Below are 22203 nucleotides of genomic sequence, written 5' to 3' on the forward strand. Positions count from 1 at the left end.
AGAAAAAAAAAAACAACAACAACAAAAAAAAATCCAATGAGTGAAAAAATGCCAAAATATTAACCCCAAAAATCAGAAAGGCCAATGATCTGTCAATCTCACGTCTATTATCTGGGAAAAACGGTGTCAAATATCAGCAGACACTAAATATCAAATGACTCATCAGATTGGGAGGATAAAACTAGATCTGGATGACAATAAAGACATATTTAGGAGGCTACATGTCTACAATGTGGCTTTGAGTGTGTATTGTGTTATGTGCAGGTGGCGTCGCAAATTAAAATGCACAGATTATTTGAGAAGAAGCTGCTCACGCAGACAGAAAAATGTTCAGCTGTCGAATTTGTCTTTTCCATGACTGCTTGTTGAACCTTTACCTTTAACCAAGCCCTTGAAATGCAATGATTTATGTCAAGAGGACGCGTTTTTATCCCATAAAGAAAGTTGAGTCACCACAAACAGATTTATATCTGCACAACATGAGTAATACAAGCGCGCGCACACACACACACACAGCTGCAGTCTTCAATACACTAATCACATGGGACAATCCATTTAAGAGCCTAAAAATTGGTCCAAACAATCAGCGGGAGGCGACATGCTGCCCAACGGTGAGCCACAATAACTGGATGAATCCCCCCCGACTCCCCCAAAGAACAGATTAAAGAGAGAGAGAGAATGTGTGAGTCTGTCCGTCCGTCCGTCAGACACCTGTCCCTCCGGTTAGCCGCCGTCTTTCATGCCGTCCAATCGCATCCATTCAGAGAAGAAGAGAGAAGGGGGGGGACAGAAACGAGGAGGAGGGAGGTAATCTCGTCACAGGAGACAGGTTTAAGTCTCACTGTGTTTTAGGTTCTAAAAGCCGTCACTAATCTGTTTTATAATGGAGAGATGATGGAGGGAGAGAGAACGGCCAGAAAATCGCACTGCCGGTCGAGAGAGGTAAGAGAGCAAAGGAGGACGAAGAGAGAGAGACGAACTAATAAAACAGTCAGTCGAACACATTAAAAGGCTGATCAATAATCCATTTAATCCCAATCACTACTAATTTTTCAGGCTGTCTCTGTGATGACTGTATATCCTTTAAGGTCTCACAGCTCCGTGGATCGACCTGTATTTGGTGTCAGCTGCCACTAGGAGGCAATATTCAGAAAATTTAGGTTTCTGTTTGCGTTTGTGGTGGTGATAATTTGTTTGCTGGAAAAGACATACATTATAGTGGACTGAAACTGAGCCCTGTTGGGTTAGCAGTGCTTCATCACACCCTTTCTGGTTAAACCCTTCAACTAATAACCACTCGATCTGCCAACTTGGCTAATTGGAGGATTCTCTGTAGCCTTTACATTGGTTGTATCCCCATGGAAACATGCAAACAAAAACCAACACAAAGAAACCTTTAATAAATTTTATTTATTAGAGGTAGTATTTTACTGCTAAAAAGTCTATCATTATAATTGTTGACAATTTTAATGTCTCATTTTCAAAAGAAAAAAACAAAAACAAGAAAAAAGGTTATTTTTAATCAGTGATGCAAAGTTTAAACAACCTTCTGAATTGATAGTCGGCAGCATCATTGATTAAAAACTGATTAATCGACACTGTTCAATTTAACAGCAAAGATGGCAGATTACAACAGGCAATCAGTGATAGAAACACTTATATTAACGTTCATCCTGAAGAAGTTAACTCTGTTTCGAGGTCAATAACCTCCACAGAAGTCTTTGTCATGGTGCCCGTTGTTAGCTAAACTCTCACAGTGCTGTGTACATTTAGAAGGGCTGTCTGTGCTTAGCCCACCCAGGTAGATAAAATCACTCTGTTTTAGATAAGCCTGTCTTTAGAGAGCCTTGGCTGGCATTTTTCCAACTAATTTTTGGTCATACAGCTGTCTGAGTGGAGACTAGAGGCTTCTCTGAGGCATTTGCAAATTTTAACTTCACACTCCCACTCTAAACTGCATGAGATCACTACAAGTAAATTCTTAGCCTGTGGGAAACACTGGAAGGTGATAAAACTGCCAACAATATGTAACACTATGCATATTTTGCATAGCGTAGCCAAAGCATGGCTAGGAACAAAGCTTTAACTGTTGAAGCATCAATAGTCTGCATTTTAAAAAGCGCAATCTCTCCCAGAAACTAGCTCTGTGCTGTGACAAGTGTATTACAGGTAAAGCAGCCCAACTTTCCTGCTGCATTTCAGCACTACGCAGCAAACTGAAGCAGTGGGGAGTCAGAATTTTCATAAAATTTAACTAAAATGGAAAAAAACACACCAGTGCAGCCAAAGTAAAACGCTGGTGCATGGACAACATCCTGATGAACTGTGGTGTTTCTATGTGCAGCAGCTCCAGCTAGTGAGCTCAGGTTTTAGTCTCTGCCAAACGTGGAAACTTCACAGTCACTGCACCGACTCTCGTTCATTTTCACATTTCAGGTCACTGACAGGCTAAACAAATGGGAGGTAATATGTTGATTTTTGTGAGTACGGAAGCAGAAATGTTCAGTTGTGCAGGACGACCGTCACATTTTGAGGAATTAGAGTAAACTTTTTCAATGAAGTTCAACTGTTTGAACACTACTGGTCAAATCTTGTACTTTCTGATGTTATTTGCACGTCTGTTGACTGACAGAGTGGATGTTAGCCTGAGGCGGCCTGCATGTGTTTAATTAACTCTGCTGGTGTGGACAAATACAAACCCTGGCAGATAGTAAAATTAACAGTGAACACGTCGCTGTCAGTCAGTCAGTTATGAGAAAATCTGACGATGTAATTCTGTTTGTTGGTCTGTCTGACCCAATTGTTTGGGATGTTCTGTCCTGACAACAGCTGGCACTGTGAGTGTGTGTGCTTTCACTAAGTGACACACACACACACACACACACACACACAGATAGAGGAGTGTATCATGCTGTGTGTGTTTATTTTACAATGTGATGTGGGAATTTGGTGATACTTACGTATGGACCTCAGGCTGCTCCATGAAGCGCTCCACACTAACAAAACAGAAACAAACACAGTCAACAACAGCGGCCAGGTGGGACTCTGTGTGTGTGTGTGTGTGTGTGTGTGTGTGTGTGTGTGTGTGTGTGAGTGTGTGTGAGTGTGTGTGAGTGTGTGTGTGAGTGTGTGTGTGTGTGTGTGTGTGTGTGTGTGTGTGTGTGAGACTGAGCTGCAGACAGAGTGATGGAGACAAATGAAATGAATGAAAGGAGACAAGGAGCGAACAAACACAGAGCGAAAACAGGAAATACATTAACACGCACAAACACACAAACGCACACATCGACACGACACACACACGAAAAAGGCAAACTGTCTCGCACACACAGATCCCGTCTCCTCGTTCTGTGCTGCTGTCCGACTGAGCCATTCATAACATGAACTATGCTGCCGAGTGAGTAGAAAAAGACAGAAAAATGTTCATTTTTAACTTCTGTTTTAAGGATCTCAGCAGGATTCGTACAGTAAACTGAAGACTATTTAACAGAGAAAGTATTTAAACCTGCTCCTGTCACAATTTTACTCACTGTGGGTTCGTTTTTCACTGCAATTTAAAGTCCTGCACCTCTATGAAAACAGAACAACCATGACTAGATGTAGACAGAAGGTAAAATGTCTTCGCTGCAACATGGCACAGCTAGAATGCCACAAAGTAGAACTTCCTTGATTATGTAGTTTACAATAACAGAAAAAAGATGAAATCTACATGTAAGACATATTTCCAGTGTTGGTAACACTGGAAAACATTTTAATTTTTTTTCCATTTGGGCTCATTTTTCACTGCAATATTAAGTCCAGCATCTCTGTGGAAAAATGCACAACCATGACCAGAAATAGTAATGGGTAAAATGTCAAAAACATAAAAAATAAAAGTTGAATTTATTTGGTTATGTATTTTATAAAAGAAAATAAAAATTGTATTCAACATTTAACATTTTACACAGCCCGAACTTTCTGATGGTCAAATCTAGGCTTATAAAATTCAAAACCAGGTTGTTTCATTTAAAAAGTTGCAAGTAAACTGTCTGCTCTAACCAGATTCTGTAAAAATAAAAAATAAAAAATTGATCAGAATCAGAAATTTTACAAAACAGAAAGAATCTTCAGGTTTTCAACTTTAAGCTGCTTAGCAGTCTTTAAACTGCTAATCTGTGATGAGCTGAAACAAATCTCAGCTTAAAATTCTGATATTTGATTCAAATCACCTGACTCTACATAACTTTTTTTTTAAAAATGACCTAAAATAAACTATCACTCACTCAGTTCATTCAATTAGAAACATTTACATCCTAGCCATCTCCCCTCTCCTCCAGTGTTCCCCAAGGCTCTGTTCTCGGTCCCATCCTTTTCATTATTAATCTCCCACTTGGCCATATATTCCATAAATATAACATACAGTTTCACTGCTATGCGGACGACACCCAGCTCTACCTCTCCACCAAGCCCACTTCCATCCTCCCTCCCACCTCCCTCTGTGACTGCTTACAGGAATCATAATCAGCAGTGACAAAACTGAGGTTCTCCTCACTGGTTCTAAATCCGTTCTCATAAAAACTAACAGTTTCATCATTACCATCGACAACTCCTCTTTCTCCCCCTCCTCGCAGGTCAAGAGTCTGGGTGTTGTCCTCGACTGCAGTCTGTCATTCCAAACCCACATCAATAACTCCATTTTTTTTATTTTATTTTATATTTTATTTTTTTTTTTAATTTTTAAAATTTTATTCATTTATTTGATCAGGGACCATGCAATTATCATACAACACATAGAACCGATGCATTACATATAGAGTGTGTAGCATTGAACTAATTTGCAACTCCCGTCCCTGGTTGGACTTTTAAGTAAAAGTAGTCAAAGGATCAACAACACAAATAAAAACAGCACAGACAACATTAAAAACCTATAACCCCCACCCACCCATGCACACACACACGCACAATGACACAATCCACAATCAGTCGGACCTTGTAGATGTCATAGGTGGGTACATTCTTATTTTTCTTTCAGCCAATACTTAACTTTTGCTGTAAAAGTTCGGCCTGCATACTTCTATCTGCGTAACATCAACTGCCTCCGTGCCTCCCTCACCCCTGTCAGCACCACCATTCTGGTCCACTCTCTGGTCACCTCCTGCAACTCCCTTCTCTCTGGTCTCCCTTTCAAGGCCCTCCATAAACACCAGCTAGCTCAGAATACAGCAGCCCTGATCATCACCAGGACACCTTCTCTCCACCACATCACCCCTGTGTTCCAACAACTTGACTGGCTCCCAATCACATGTTGCATCATCTACAAAACCATGTTCTTAACCTTCAAGACCCTCCATAACCTCGCTCCTACGTACCTCACTTATTTCCTACACATAAACATACCCAGCCGGACTCTCAGATCATCTTCCTCCCTCAACCTCACCATCCCTCTCGCCCACATGACCACCATGGGCTCCAGAGCCTTCAGCCGCTCTGCCTGTTTCTGGAATTCCCTCCCACCTGACATCACAAACATGGACACGCTGGACATTCAATCTCAAAATCCACCTCTTCAAACAAGCACTTTGACTTCCAATCCTCTTTCTTCTGCTGTTGTTTTAAAATAGCTAAATATCCTTCTTTTAAATTTTTTACATCTTTAAGTTTTATATTGTTTATTTGAATGTGTTTTAACTGTTCACTTTGTACGGTGTCCTTGGGTGCTCTGAAAGGCTCCTATAAATAAAAATTATATAATTATTGTCATTTCTGCAAAAATCAAACAAATATATTTCTTAACACTGAAATCTGCAAAAACAGAAAGAAAAGTCAGATCTATAATTTTCTGACAGTCCTTAAAAAACATATTTAAGCTTAAATTCTTGACATTTCACAAAAATCTCTTTATTCTATGTCTGGAATTACCACAAATAAACTGTTTGCGCAAATTAGATTTTAATAAAAGAAAAACCTCAGCAACTACTTATCAGCTCTAAAAACTGTAAAAACACCAAGAAAAGTTTGCAGCTTTCTTGCAGTCCTTAAACTGCTTCGTGACAAGCTATTCCATCAGGGAACCAATCTAAGCCATTAATCTGGATATTTCATTCTAATTGTTCTATTCTAAATATAAAAATTCCCCCAAAATAGTTTACAATAACCACATTCTGTAAAAAACACAAAATTCTATGCTCCTCAGCACAATAGGAAAGTCTTTTTGAACTGATCTGTGACCAACAGTGACATGAGGATGTGTTTACACAGAGCAGAAAAGAGACTAGTATATTAATTACGTATAATAAGTAATAAAATACCTATAAAACATGAAGCCACCTTTTTTTTTGGGAATTAGTGACATTTGTAGACACATGGAAAAATGTCGAAGGTGTTGATGTCACTTTTGTCACATTTTTGTCAAATAAACAACCAAAGTTTTTCAACTTTTGTCACTAAGAACTAAAACATCTTCAAGTTGTTGTGACATGCTGTCCTATCGGTGCTGGAGTTTATATTGCTTTGTATATACACTGGAACCTCTTCTTCTCTGTGGACTGTTTTCTAATCTTCTTTTATGTATGAAAGTGTGTCTAAAGCCTTGTTCAAGTCAGTGAAGCATCAGTACTGTTGCCGTGGCGACTGTCACATTAATGGACCTCGAACTCTGATTGAGAACGAAGTTTAATTGTTGAAAGAAAAAGTTTAACACCTGCCACCCAGTTGGGGACCCGTGTTGTCAAAACAAACACACCGACTATTAAAGTGTCGGCTAAATTTGAGTCCAGCGGTCAAACACACACACACACACACACACACACACACACACACGCGCGCACACACACACACACACACACACACACACACACATACACACACACACACACACACAGACACACAGACATCTGCAACTTCAAAGTGTCAGCGGGCAGCGAGCCAACTGTTAACCCGTGTGTGTGTGTGTGTGTGTGTGTGTGTGTGTGTGTGTGTGTGTGTGTGTGTGTGTGTGTGTGTGTGTGTGTGTGTGTGTGTGTGTGTGTGTGTGTGTGTGGCGTGAACTGCAGGGTTTTTCAGTCTGTGGGAATGTCACTGCCTGGCGGTGTCTGTCATCGTAACACACACACCTCCAGGTGCCCGCTGTGGGGTTGTCTTGCGGTCACGTCTCAGGGAAGGGAGGGGCGGATTCGCACAATAGCCACACACAGACACACACAGACACACAGACACAGACACACACACACACACACACACACACACACACACACACACACACACACACACACACACACACAACCTGCGAGACTAAACCCATGACCACCCTTTTGGAGCATTTCTGGGGTCTTACACAGTGAACGACAAAGTTGTGAGCAGACACACACACACACACACACACACACTCACTCTCACAAGTCAAAAAAGTGTCCAGTTTCTTGTTATTCTCAACATCTGGTTTTTAAAGGGTTCACTTTCTGCATTTAACAGGGTTCACAGACACTTTGCAGTCATTTAAAAGGAAGCCCAATTTGGAAACAGCAATTTTCTTTGTTCTTCTATATGATTTCATTTATATATAGAATATTATACATCATAATACTCATGCAGATGTGACTAAAACTTCCTGAAGTTCCAGTTAATGCAGTTTCTACACTACCGTTCAAAAGTTTGGGGTCACTTAGGAATGTCCTTATTTTTGAAAGTTTTTTCCCATGAATGATAAATCCAGTGTAGACATTGATAATGTTGTAAATGACTATTCTAGCTGGAAATGGCTGATTTTTAATGGAATATCTCCATAGGGGTACAGAGGAACATTTCCAGCAACCATCACTCCTGTGTTCTAATGCTACATTGTGTTAGCTAATGGTGTTGAAAGGCTAACTGATGATTAGAAAACCCTTGTGCAGTTATGTTAGCATATGGATAAAAGTGTGAGTTTTCATGGAAAACATGAAATTGTCTCTGTGATGGTAGTGTATATAGTTTTGTGGCAGAGACTGTTGAAAAAAGCCCTTGTGGAACAAAGTAATGCACTCAAATTAATAAGATATAAACGATGTTGTGTGTATTGCTTTGGCAGTACTAGTGCTGTTTTGAGTCTCGCTCAGAAAATAATTGAAATTTTAATCGAGAGAGACAAGGTGAGTGATGATGTGGACGAACAACAAAAAGAGATGTGTGATCCTAATCTGGAAATAAAACCTGGGTGAAGTGATCAAAAAAAAAATGTAATTAATTAATTACATTTCTGATCTAATTTTAAAGTTGTATGTCTGTTAGTGAGATGTACACACCTTTCCTTGAGGATGAACAAAGCTCCGAGTTGGACGAGAACAGTGGAGGCGAAAACCGCCAAAACCTCCAATCGTTCAAACCTGCAGAGAATAAAAAATGTTATTAATGCTGGAAGACACTCGTCCAATGTCTCTCAACACCTGGAGCATCAGGACCACTCAGAAGCCACATTTTTGTTTTACCCAAATCAGGCAAAACTGCAGCGTTTGGTGGTTGACTGATATTTAGAGAGCAGGTAAGCTGATGCCAACATTATATTGTTTTTTACTTAGTATCTGATAAAAATACAACTTTTTCTTTGCAATTATAGTAAATGAGATACAAACTTGCAGAGTTTAATTAAGATTTTCAAACTTTATGAAGGTCTATGAACTAATCATGTGTAACTTACAGTTCCAACTGACTATTCGTGACATTTTCTGAAAATCACTGTATTCAACATGTGTCATGTCTCTCAGAAAATTGCCAAAAATCAGCAGTTGACGGTAACCAAATGCTGCAAAAAACTAAATTCTGTGACTAATAGTCATGTGACAAAAATTCACTATTTTTCGGCTGAACTGCAGGCGGTGTTTACACAAAGCAGAAAGGAAACAAAAATGGAAATTTCAATAAAGTAAAATATCTATAATATGCAGAATAAACATTTTTTTTCCAGCATTGGTAACTTTGCTGAGTTCTCTCCTTCTTCATGTTTTTTCTTACAGGACTTTTTTTATTTTATTAAAGAGCCAATATTTAACAGGATTCCTCATCACTTATGTGAAAGAAATGCTTCATTTAAATCCAAACTCTAAAAGCAGGAAGAAAATCTGATCACAAGAGAAATTGAATAATTGTTGGTGTGATTTTCACTTCCTGATTATGTCCTTCAACTTGAACATGACATCTGAGCTCTGTCGCTTCCTCGCCTTTGGACAAATCCTCCTGAATCAGCCTTTAATGCTCAAACACAGGAACTCAGCCTGATATAACTTTTATACTGCGAGAGAAAAACACAACTGACCAGATTCTAGTCACTAACTTCCCTCTGCCTCACAGACATCATTATGAGAGCAACAACGAGAACAAACTGCTGTCAAAATAAACCCAGTGAAGCCTAAACAATGTTCATTCATTCAAATACAACGGTCTCACGACATCTAAAATGAGCTGAAATACAAAACTTAGTGGGTACACATGAACTCGGGGAGGACACAGCTGCAATATTCTCTTTCCATTTAATCTTCGAGTTTGTCAAGTGAAAATGTCTGAATGTCATCAGTCCAAGGTAACGTCATTAAATGTTTCCTGTGCTGCAAGACAAAGAAAAACAGCCAATTATCCAATTTGAGCAGCTTTTGTGTAACTTTTCCATGAAAAATCAACTGGTTATCAGAACAGCTGCCTCTTAATGTTCTGTTTATCAATTATTAGAGTTCTTTTTACAACTTCAAGGAATAAAAACACTCCATTTGGTTTAAGAGACTATCATGCCCACTATCTCCAAATGAATCTGGCCATTGAACAAAGTTTAGGCACACAAACTTGTGAGTGTTAAAACTTCAGACCAGTAGAGCAGATATTCGGTTGAGGCCGTTGCTGACCTCCTGACTGTCTCCTGAGTTCATGGGGTCGACATGGAGCAGCCGGTCCAGGATGAACAGCTTTGTTTCATTGAGTGGTTCGTCAGACTTATGGGGGTTAAACCTGACGCTGGGTAGTGACCTGATGTCCTGCATAATACCACTAAACCAAGAGCTTCTGTCCAGGCTAAGTGAAGCGCAGTATGGATTAATGCAAAGAGACGCGGCCACACATGTAGCCGCACGACGGACAGATAAACTCACAGGATTGAGGCTGCGATTACAGCCAGCTTTTATGGGTTTTTTTTTTTGTTCTGTCTGTTTACCATTCTGCTCCGTTTTTGTTTGACTTCTCATTAATGCAACGTATGCTGCACAAAACCGGACCTGCAAAAATATACGCATCAAGTAAAATCAACACCGAGACAAACTGCTCTGAACACACAGCAAACACCGAAGCAGACGGCAACTGAAATCCAGCATTTTTGCAAGAAAACCTGTGGATAAACCAATACAAATGGAGGATACCAACATACTTTGGTTGTTGCACCACTTTTTTAATCTAAAAAGTAATGTTCCGACTCAACAACACAATATTAACCCAACCGTTTGCTTTCATCTTCTTGAGTTACGACAAGTTTTATTGAAATTATATTCAGCCAACACTGAGTTAGAGCAGGGGTGGCAAACATACGGATGACTTTGCAAAGTGTAAAAAATAGAGGTGAAAATTAATCCTTATTGTGAAAATACTTAAAGTCACTGATCATATTGATACTATATTGTCAGTCAGCAGCTTCAGTACAATGGAGTTTGGGTTGGTGGAACTTTATTGTTGATGCACTGCCACCCCTTTTATGCATTTTTGAGGTATAAATTTAATACATTTACAAGGCAGGAGGACAACTTAATATTCTTCCTTAATAATGTGTCAATGTCAGTTCAGGTGGTCAGGACTACTACAACGATGTGGAAATGAATGTAAATTCTAAATAATTTCTAGAAGTTGTTTGATCATAAAGTTAAAAACTATATTGTTCATTTCCAGAAACCTCAGAATAAATGTTTTGTACCTTTTGTAGAGTAACTGGCGATCTGTAAGTTGTAATGTGTAAACGATAAATTGAGGCATAATATTGTTGAAATTAAACTTATTTTTCTTAGGAAATTTCAGATTGTTGATAGTGTTTTCTAAAAAGATAGTTCATTAAATGTGAACATTTTCAGAATGTACTATTTTGCACTAAAACAAAGGGAAACATTTGGAGTTGTGGTTATTCATCGGTTATTATGCTGTGGTTTTACTGGTTACTTGAGACCAAATTGGGCTGTATGTGATCCCAGAACTAAAACAAGTTGATTCCCCTGAGTTAGAGGAAGAGATTTTTCCTCTACAATAAAAAGACATTTCAATTTCTAACTTGTCTCAGCTGTCTGAAATTGTCCAGATATGTTAAGATAAAGGCCGATGAAGAAAAATGAAGTTATGAAACTAGTTTATATTAAGTTAACTCAACTTGAATTTAGTTTTTAATCAATTAAATCAAGTTGAGATCTGAGTTTAAATTGCATACAATATGCTAATGTAATTGCTAACATTGTTATGTCGACACAACCCATTAAAATAATGTTTGCAACACATAAAGTTTGTCAAAATTAGTATATTAGATGTATTTTTTTTTATCTAAAAACCATGGACTTAATTAGGTCAATTTCTAACAAACTAAAGTTGGAATAAATTAAATTTCTCCACCTTGAGTTCATGATTTTAAGTCCTTAAAAAATTAAAAAGTTGTGTTTATGTTAACATATATTTGTTGATTTAAAACACCATCTATTGCAGAGGAAAGGCTAATTTCATGAACTCAATATTGCTCACTGGTGGAACATAAATTCATTAGAAGTTGTCATAACTCAAACAGATTGATCCTAAATGTTTGTTTTTAGAGTGCGGAAAAGGCGACTTACACTTTTTGCCAAAAAGAAAGAGATAAGAGATAAAAACAGTGGCGATTCTGAGAGCATTAATCATGTGGTTTTCTCTAATGATTTTACATTTTAAATCTCTGTGACAAACTGCTGACAGCTGGTTTACTGGAGGTTTAAAAAGCTCTAAAACACACTACAGATCGATATCAGGAAAGTGATTCACTAAATGTTTTAAAAAGAAAGTCTTTTCTTCACTGTAGTCTTTAAAGAACTCTAACTTTGCTGAAATTCTTAGAAATACTTTGCACTTCTATGCAGCTGCAATTCTATTAAAATGTTAATTCTATTCAGATTTTTGGGATTATTCAAAATCAACAATCTGGAAACATTAACCAAATTACAGAACCCGATTAACATTCTAACATCAAGTAAGTTACTGCCTTCACTTTGGCACCTTTTACAATTTTAATGTGCATTAATCAACATTCAACAAAATGTAAATGAACTGAAGTTAGCCAAAAGAGTCATTTTCCCGGGATCTTTCTGCATGGAGTTTGCATGTTCTCCCTGTGCATGTGTGGGTTTTCTCCAGGTTCTCCAGCTTCCTCCTACAGTTTAAAAATATGCTGAGGTTAATTGATTATTCTAAATTGCCCATAGATGTGAGTGCAAGTGTGCTTGTTCATCTGTATATGTAGCCCTGCGACAGACTGGTGACCTACCCAGGGTGTCCCCTGCCTTCACCCCAAGCCAGCTGGGATAGACTCCAGCTCCCCCCACGACCCTAATGAGGATTAAGTGGTGTATAGACAATGGATGGAAGGATGGATGGAAATTCATATCCCGTTATCTTTCGATTTCACATGAATAATCTTTTAAGTTAAAAATATATAACATAATACCTGTCAGCAAAGCTTATAACACACAAAATGAATAAAAATAAAAATATTTCTATTTAGCGGTGGATGTGATGTATTTTCTGTTAGTGTGTGTCTGTGGGAACCTCGTTTAGGCATCTTTTGTCTTCGAGTGCGTCAAACAGCAATGATCCATTCGCCGGACGCTTAAAGGTTAATAGGTCAGCCATGTTTTTGGGAATCCTTGCGCATGACTCATCAACAAACTTAATGCCGACTGCGCGTTCTGATCGGCTCAGTGCTGCTGGGTCAGAGGTGACGTCCGGTGTTGTGATTAATCTAAACAGGCGCCACACAGAAAACCAGCTGTCTGCTGAAAACATATTGTCATGTGCGTCTTCATCAGTGTCGTAGGTTCAGAGAAACAATAGTCCAACATGGGCTTCACTAATGTCTAATTAATGAACTGAAAACAAAAGGCAGAGTTACTTTACGAGACAAATATTCAATATTTAATGACAAACTGACGTTGTAATGTGGTTGCTCAACTTTTTAAGCGTCCCATCACATAATCTTGGTGCACCCAAAACTACAAATAACACAACTAATAAATATGAATGCAGTTGTGCTCAGAAGTTTACATACCCTGGGAGAATTTGCAAAATGTCCCATTCTTTAATGAAAACATGAATGATCAGAGCAAATACAGTTGCATGAAAATAAATAGCCTTGTCTCACAACTAATCCTAAATAAAAGACATATGATCAAAGATATTTTCTAAAACAAACCAAAAAAAATATATATTTCACAAATTCTTCCATGGTCTGTAAAGTAATGAGCACAACTATGTATCTGCTTTCAGTAACTTTCTGGGAGCCTAATGGTCTTTTGAAAATGTTGCACTTTATTCCATTTTCAAGATGTGATAATTTAAAAAAAAGCTCTCTGCTGGAGTTATTCTATCATTTATCATGTATTTATCTTTGTCTTCACCAATTTCATAGTGGTGGGAGCTATTTTTCTGGAGATGTTTCAGTCTTACAGTAGCTTCCCAGATGAGACTTTTTTGTATTTTTGGCAATTTTCAAGACTTAAAACATATGAAATTCTCAAAATTATGCCGAAATACTATGCATTTAGCTTTTGGTCTCAAATAGCAAACAAGTAAACTCTTCTGAAAATCTGAGATTATGCAAAAATATGTCTATTCATCAGTTCAGTCATCAAACTAAATTTATTTGAAGTGAAAATTTTTGCTTATTGTGTCAGATATTGCTATTAGACAAAACTGTGATTAATCGCAATTAATTAATTACAAAGCCTCCAATTAAGACAAATTTTTTTACTCGCATCCCACTACTAAATAATATTTAACTAAACAATGAAAGTTGGCCCTATCCTTCTTGTTTTTTCGCCTACGATTTCATGAGACATTCACAAAATAACACAGAAGCGATCACATTGTTGTCCACTTCTTACATGTCCATCAAACACTGATTTCTTACAGACAAAGATGCAATGTGACGTAAAAGCAATATTTTCTAACCAAATGTAACCCAAATGAATTAAACAACAACTCTGGACGGTGAATTGGATCAGACTAATTCCTGGAAAGAGTATCTGTGATTAAGGAGTCTGAAGCAGGTTAAACTGGACAATCTGCCGCTGAGCCATTATTCGGTTACTATAAGTTCATTAGGACGCGAACACACAAACAATGAGCTCACATGAAAACACACACACACACACACACACGTACAGTTTGCCGAAGACCACAAACGCAGAGACACATGCTGAGGTATTATGAGTCAAATCTAGTTGAAAAGCAGATTTCCACTGGATCACCACTCGCCCACACCTCAAGGTCAGAGGTCACCTGTCAGCCGCATATGTGCTGTTTGGACAGTTAGCACAGACACATACATACATACACAAACACACGCATGAGCTCACAAACATGATAAACTAGCTGGGTGTTTGAGTTGGACGAAGCGTCTGTGTCAGTGAGCCACTTGGTTGATCCAGCCAACAGCGACAGAAGCTTTGCGGTCGACGCTACATCTGTGTTTACGGCGTGTGTGTGTGTGTGGCTATAGGACAGAATTAAATGGGAGCAAGTAAACAAATACAGATGGAGCTTCAGCCGAAATGCTACTGATACACTTATGCCACTGGAGACTGTCGCAAATGCAAAGTAAATCTTTGGGGGAAAAAAACACTAGATTGTAACTTTAGCTTTTTAATTTTTGCTTGATAATACAAGGAGTAAAAGAAATAACGCTAGAAAATACTGAATGAACTTAAGCTCAGTTCAGATGAGATTAAAATTACAGGAGGTTCCTGGTAGTTGCTGCTCTTTTTAAGATCATTGTTTTATTGTTTTATAGTTCTTATTATACCAAATGCACTACCTTTACAAGAATAGCATGTTAGTGATTGACTGATATGGGTTTTTCAAGGCTGATGCCGATTATTGCTAATCAAGAAAGGCCTATAATTGAAATTTTTTTGGCCCGATATGCACTGCCTGTCAAAAAAAGAGAAAAGGTCACCACTTGGATTTAACTAAGCAAATAGGTAAGATCCTTCCATTGGATAATTACTGCACTAATGAATATGTTTCAGCTGCAACAATTTATTTAATCCAAGCTGATGCAGTGAGGAGCTTCTCATTTCTTAAACGTGTTGGAAGACATGTCCTGTGGTCATGGAAAGGATGTTAATCTGTCTCAGAAGGGTCAAATTACTGGCCTGCATCAAGCAAAGAAAACAACTGAGGAGATTGTTGAAACTACTAAAATCAGGTTAAGAACCGTCCAACGCATTATTAAAACCTGAATGATAGTGGTGAACCATCATCTTTGAGGAACAAATGTGGTCAGAACAAGCTCTTAGATGATTGTACGAAATGAACAGTAGAACTCACAGCTATGTTTAATAGTGAAAGTAAGAGCATTTCCACACGTACAATGTGAAGGGAACTCAAAGGATTGGGATTAAACAGCTGTAACTCTAACAAAACCACTGATCAGTGAGACTAATCAGAGAAAAAGGCTTCTGTTTGCTAGGTAGCATAAAGGTTGGACTCTGGAGCAATGAAAGAAGGTCATGTCTTCTGATGGGTCCAGATTTACCCTGTTCCGAAGTGATGGAGGCACCAGGGTAAGAAGAGAGGCAGATGAAGTGATGGCTAGTGCCTACCAGTCTTTGGGGGTTAGAGTTATGATCTGGGGTTGGTCAGGTTCAGCAACATTATGTTCCCAAAGAATGACGTCAGCTGACTACCTGAATATACTGAATGACCAGGTCTTTCCATCAATGGAGGTTTTCCTCCCTGATGGCATGGACATGTTCCAAGATGATGATGCCAGGATTCATGGGGTCACATTGAGAATGAATGGATCAGGGAGCATGAGACGTCATTTTCACACATGGATTGTCCTCCACAGAGTCCAGACCTCAGCCCCATTGAGAATCTTTGGAATGTGCTGGAGAAAACTGTGTGCAGTGGTCTGACTCTCCCATCATCAATATAAGATCTTAGTAGAAAATTAATCCAACTCTTGACAGAAATAAATGTTGTGACTTTGCAGGAGCTCATCGAAACGATGCCACAGTGAGTGTGTGTCATTCTCAGAGCTAAATGCGGTCCAATGGACGGGCAGTGTATAGTAAATGTAATTTTAGTAGTAGTTTTAATAGCATGTGAGAGCAGAGAACCTGCCATTGATAACTGGGTTTCCTCGTTAATAAGTGTGACTCAAATTGAATATGTAAAATAGAAACACGAGGGATTAAACTAGGATGCTCTCCACTGAGAATGATCCGTTTGTCTCCGTCTGCTGTTCTTCTCTATTTTCTTAATCTTTCACTGTTCTATCACATTTCTGCCCACTAAGGTCCAGATCTTAAATCAATATTAATTATTGTTTTCCAGACTCTGCTTCAGGCTAATCTGTGGGTGCCTTCTAACTTAGCTGTTAGCATAGCATTGACGACTATGAGAGAAGTTAATTTCGTGGTTTGTGGCAACGGCTTGTGTTTCTTGAGACATTTCTGAGACCACAGAATGATGACAGACAGAGAGAGGAGGCTGCATCAGACCTGAAGTACCGTGTTTAATGTATCAATAATCCACCGATACAGATACCGATGATTGGAAAAAGCCAAATATGGGCCATGATAATCGGTCTTAATGGACAGACCACAGCATGTGTTTTTAAATGGTTTTAAATCCAGTTGAATGATTTTAAAAACAGGACTCCCTCCATCCAGGGCTGTGTTTTGTCACCTATCCTGTTCTATGCCTACACCAACAGCATCCTGTAGCAGGGAGGGACTGAGGCTTTTTAAATATGCAGATGACATGGTCCTGGTGGCACACATCACCAACACCCAGGCCCTGACACAATACCAGCAGAAGATTCACACCCTGGACCAAACCTTTGCTGGAAGTTCACTGGAGCTCAACATTTTAAAGACTAAGGAACTATGCTGTGGGTCCTCAGGGAAAAGCCCCGACCTGTTCCAACCCCTGAAGATCCACGGTCTGTCTGTGGGGCAGGTGGAGAGTTTCAAATGTCTTGGGACAGAGATTGACACCTGCCTGTCCTTTGGCCAACACGTGGACTCTGTCCACAAAAAGGCACAGCAGCGTCTCCACCTGCTCAGAAAGCTCAATTCTTTTAATATCAGCAGAGACATTTTAACCCTCGTTTATAAATCAGAATCCATCCTCACCCATAACATCTCAACCTGGTTCAACTTCCTCACCATCAAACACAAAACAAAACTCTCTCGAATAATGAATCAGGTCAGTAAAATTAGTCAAACAGCCCAACCCCCTCTGTGTGAACTGTATGGATGCTCAGTGATGAGGAAAGCCTCCCTCATCACTGAGGACTCTTCACATCTCCTGCACCACTCCTTCATCCTGCTGTCATCAGGCAGATGCTACAGAACCTCACTGGCCAGGAAAAACATCTACAAAAAAGTGTTTTAGTTAATTTATGTGTTTTATTTGGTTTTATTTGTTGTACCGTGTTTTAATGTCAGGGTGTTTTAAATGCTTGAGTGTGGTTTTAATTTTTGTCTTACAGCCGTGACAAACGGTGAATTTCTGTTTTTACTTGGGACAGACAATAAAGTTATCTGTTCTATTCTATTCTATTCTATATCGCACTGTTTTCGCACATACACTTACACATACAATATTTTTTCTACTAGATATTTATATTTTAAATTTGCACATTTCTTATTGTACTTTTATTAATGTCTGATTGTGTGGATTCGCTGACAGGATTTCTGCTTAATTTTATTAGTAACTGTGCAGTGACCTTAAAAGAATTCTGATTAGCTCTATTCAGCACGCCAAACCAAAACAGAAAGCAAATAGATGCAAATAAATCCATCTAAGTTGCTTGAAAAATATAAAACTAAGTTTTTTTCTGCTAAAAGGTTATTCGGTAACTTTTAGTGGCACCAATTTGCTAAAATGTAAACAAATTCTGGTTAAAATTGAGCTCAAAGGACATCAGGAATTTTTTTTTTTTTTTTAAATGCAATTAAAGCAGCACATTAATGAACTTCGGGGGTTCATAGTCTGCTTGATGGATTTTATTTTTATTTGTTTGCTGTGTTGGTTGAACGCCAGTGTTAATATGTTTTTATCAGATTGCCAAAACATTTCCTTTATTTTCACATAAAAGCCGAATTTCACACTGAGCTGGTAAAACGCTGGAGAAGAAGAAAACAAGAACGCTACTCTCGGATTTAAATCACAGGAGGATCAGTGAGTTTACTGAACAACAGGACGTCATTTTGATTTAATAACTACTCAGGAGAAATCACTCAGATGTCTGGTTACGTCACTGACCAGGACAGGTGAAGGTTAAGTCGACATGTTACCTGTAGATGAACTGAACGCTCCACAGTGAACCGGCTTTGTACCGATGGTGTTGATGCATGTTAATATGTTCAGGAATATCTCTGTCCTTTTGTGTATGAACTACTGAAGATGTAGGCTTCTTATTCAAGATTCAATTTAATCATCATCACGAGACTGCACAGCAAAATTACAGATGCTGTCCTTTAATGCTACGGACAAAAAGTTCAATTATTCAACAAAAACACAAATCCAGCTATTTTAATGGTGATGTGGGGCATCAATTTATTAATCTCACATTCAGTCTCATTCTTATTTCTCTTAGACACTTTTCTGATAGTTTGTCGGCGTTTTGCACCTATTTCTGGTCACTGTGTGTCTGTTGTCGTTTTGCATCCATTTCTAGTCAGTTCGTGTTTCTTTCTGGTCATTTTGCATCTATTTCTGGCCATTGTGTGTCTTTGCTGTCATTTTGCATCTGTTTCTGGTCATCCTTGGTCTCTATTTGGTCAATTTGCATCTATTTCTGGTCAGTTTGTGTCTCTTTTTGGTCATTTTGTGTCTCTTTGTTATCGTTTTGCATCTTCTTCTGTTCAGTTTGTGTCTCCTTGTGGTCATTTTTCATCAATTTCTGGTCAGGTTGTGTGTCGATGTGGGTATTTGGTGTCTCTTCGTTGTCGTTTTGCATCTGTTTTTGGTCATTTTGTGTCTCTTCTTGGTCATTTTGTGTCCCTTTGTTGTTGTTTAGCATCTATTTCTTTTTTGCATCTGTGTGGTCATTTTGTGTCTCTTCAGAATCAGAATCATCTTTATTGGCCAAGTTTGTAAATGCAAACAAGTAATTTGACTCCAGTGAATCTTAGCTCTCTGTGTACAGTAATCAGAAAAAACAAAAAACTAAGTCCTAAAAATAAAGTAAAAGTTTAGGAGTAAGAAATAAACTGGAACAACATTTTTCTTTGTTATTTTGCATTATAAAAAGGTTTGTATTGATTTTTTTTCTTTTTTAGAGGCACAAATACCTTAAATTTGTTCTGATTCCTGCTCTCAGGGTTTTCTGACATTTTCATTCAAGAGTCGTGCATCGAGTCAGAGCAGTTCTGAAGCTACAGCCATTACTATTTGCATTTATCATTTGAAGCATTGGTTAAAGTATTTCTCTCAGTCAATACTACCTTCTTACAGTGCACAATATATACCAGATTATTACAGCGAACTCACCCGAACGAGTAGACCTGACTGGGTTTCTTCATGGTCACCCAGGAGCTGATGAGACAGGTGATCAAACTGCAACCAGAGGAAGAAGAGGGGGAGGAAGAGGGGAGGCAGGAAGGGTGATGGCAGGGAAAGAGAGAAATAAGTGATCGGTGGAGAGATGGGAGAGGACAGATGGGAGGAATACGAGGAGTTGGTGAGAGACAAGCGGCAGACAAAAGAAACCAAAGCAGCAGCGAGGTCAGCTGAAGTTCACCTTCTTCTTAATTTATCTTTTATTCATCATAATCACAGAATTCATTTTTCATGAGGCTAAAAAAATGGTGTGAGAACAGCAGCTGAGCTCATTTCATCTCATCTGTTTGTGTTTTTGCACTTGTCAAACTGCAATATGGACACTTACATTATTGATTCATCTGCAAAACACTTTTCATTAATTCATTATAACTTTTTACAAAACAATGAAGAGCCTTTCAATTTTGCAGAGCCTGATAGAAAATCTTTAAAAAGCTATTAGCATTAGGATCTGATCACTGAAATGTGTGAAATCTTTACATCTGAAAGCTACAAAACTAATTAAATATTAAAATTACTGCCACCAATTAACTGTCTGAACTCCAGAACCCACCAAAACATTTGAAAAACATGTTATTGTATTAAAAAAATATCATGATTACAATATTTATTTGAGCCAGAAACTGAAAAAAAAACAGAAAGAGTTAATGAACTAATGATGTGTGACTTGTCATTTTGTCTGGATATTCATGATATTGAATCAAAATCATTTTATTCTCTATGTCTTATGATGCACTCAAAAAATTGCCAAAAATAAACTGTTTGCAGTACCCAAATTCTGTAAAAATCAAAAAAAATCTTCATTCCCATGTGCATCTAAAACACCACAAGTGATTGAAGCGTGACCAACAGCCTCAAGACAAAAATTCAGGGACTTTTCGGCTGAACTGCAGGTAGTGTTTACACAGAGCAGTGGGGAGACAAGTGTCGAAACTAATTTAAAATGTAAACTGCAAATTGTAGAAAACATTTCTGACTTCTCTCTTCTAGTCATAGTTGTTTCCATAGAAGTGGAGGACTTTTTATTAGAGTGAAAAATGAACCAACAATGAGTAAAAAATGTGACAGGAACAAAAATGTCCAGTTAGTGGTTGCAGTGACACCTATTCTGACAAACAACATTTTAAAGAAAACTTCAAAATCTCATCTTCTAACATTTATATTTTGGGATTTAAGCTGACGAGAGCAGCAGACACTCACCTGAACAGGTCGAAGATGGTGAGGTATGTGTAGGCAGTTAAGGCTGAAACAGAGAAACAAAGATCATCACTCTTCAATTAGTAGCTTTTGTACCGTCAACATATTGTTTTCCCAGCAATCAAGTTAGTTATAGTCTAGGATTGTTTATGTGAATAGGGGCAGATGGCCTGATAACAACAGCTTAAAATGTTTCAACACCGTTTAACAGTACCGGTAAGTACAAAGGTGAATCAACACTTCTCTGGGACAGTTAAACACAAATGAGCACTACAGCCGAGGCGCAGTCAAGTAGTTAGCAGTTTAACCCCTTAAACTTTCAATCCATTACAGTAACAGCATTTGTTGATATCTATTGTCTCTTTATGACTGTTTAGTATCTGTGATCGTTTTGTGCATCAGGAGTCTTCTTAGTCTCTTAGTGGTCATCTTTTTAGTAATTTTGCATCTCTTTGTGGTCATCTTTCATCTTCATTTGTGGCTATCTTGTGCCTCTCTGTGGTCATTTTGCATCTCTTTGTGGTTATCTTGTGCCTTTTTGTGGTCATTTTACATCTTTTTGCAGTCATTTTGCGCTTCTTTTTGGCCGCTTTGTTTCGTCGTATTACTCTCGCACAGTCTTTGTCATTGTGCATCTCTGTGTGGTTATCTTGTGCCTTTTGTGGTCGTTCAACATCTTTTTGCAGTCATTTTACGTCTCTTCGAGGTCGTCTTTTGGCGTTTTAAGTCTTTTCTTCTCATTTCACATCTCTGTGGCCATTTTGCATTTTTGTGGTCATTTTACATCTTTTTGCAGTAATTTTGCATCTTTTGAGTCATCTTACTCTCTTACCGTCTTTATCGTGCATCTCTTTGTGGTCATCTTTTGTCTCTTTGTGGTTATCTTATGCCTTGTTGTGGTCATTTCACATCTTTCCACAGTCATTTTGTGTTTCTTTTTGCCTGTCTTTTGAGTCATCTTACTCTCTTACAGTCTTTGTCGTGCATCTCTTGTGGTTATCTTGTGCCTTACGTGGTCATTTCGCATTTTTTTGTGGTCGTCCTTATTCGTTTTGCATTGGGTTGTGGTTATTTATAGACATTCTGCATCTCTGCATCTTAGTGGTTCTTTTGAATTTCTGTGTGGTCATTTTGAGCCTATTTGTGATTATTATCCATTTTGGAGATTACTCAAATCAGTTATTGATTATTAAACTATTCAGTTAAAAATCTGTTAGTTGA

At 38.3% G+C, this 22203-nt stretch overlaps 1 protein-coding gene across 1 annotated transcript in view; it reads right to left on the reverse strand.

Annotated features, from left to right (window-relative positions):
• slc30a6 (solute carrier family 30 member 6) overlaps positions 1-22203 on the reverse strand; it is a 94378-nt gene that overhangs the window by 34212 nt on the left and 37963 nt on the right. The window contains exons 5-8 of the mRNA XM_023286775.3: positions 20986-21028; positions 19717-19782; positions 8259-8339; positions 2961-2996 (exon numbers count right to left, since the gene is read on the reverse strand). Of these exons, the coding sequence (XP_023142543.2) occupies positions 2961-2996; positions 8259-8339; positions 19717-19782; positions 20986-21028 (226 nt within the window). The remainder of the gene's footprint in view (positions 1-2960; positions 2997-8258; positions 8340-19716; positions 19783-20985; positions 21029-22203) is intronic.

The sequence above is a fragment of the Amphiprion ocellaris genome, chromosome 16 (assembly GCF_022539595.1).
Source record: "Amphiprion ocellaris isolate individual 3 ecotype Okinawa chromosome 16, ASM2253959v1, whole genome shotgun sequence".
NCBI classification, from domain to species: Eukaryota; Metazoa; Chordata; class Actinopteri; family Pomacentridae; genus Amphiprion; species Amphiprion ocellaris.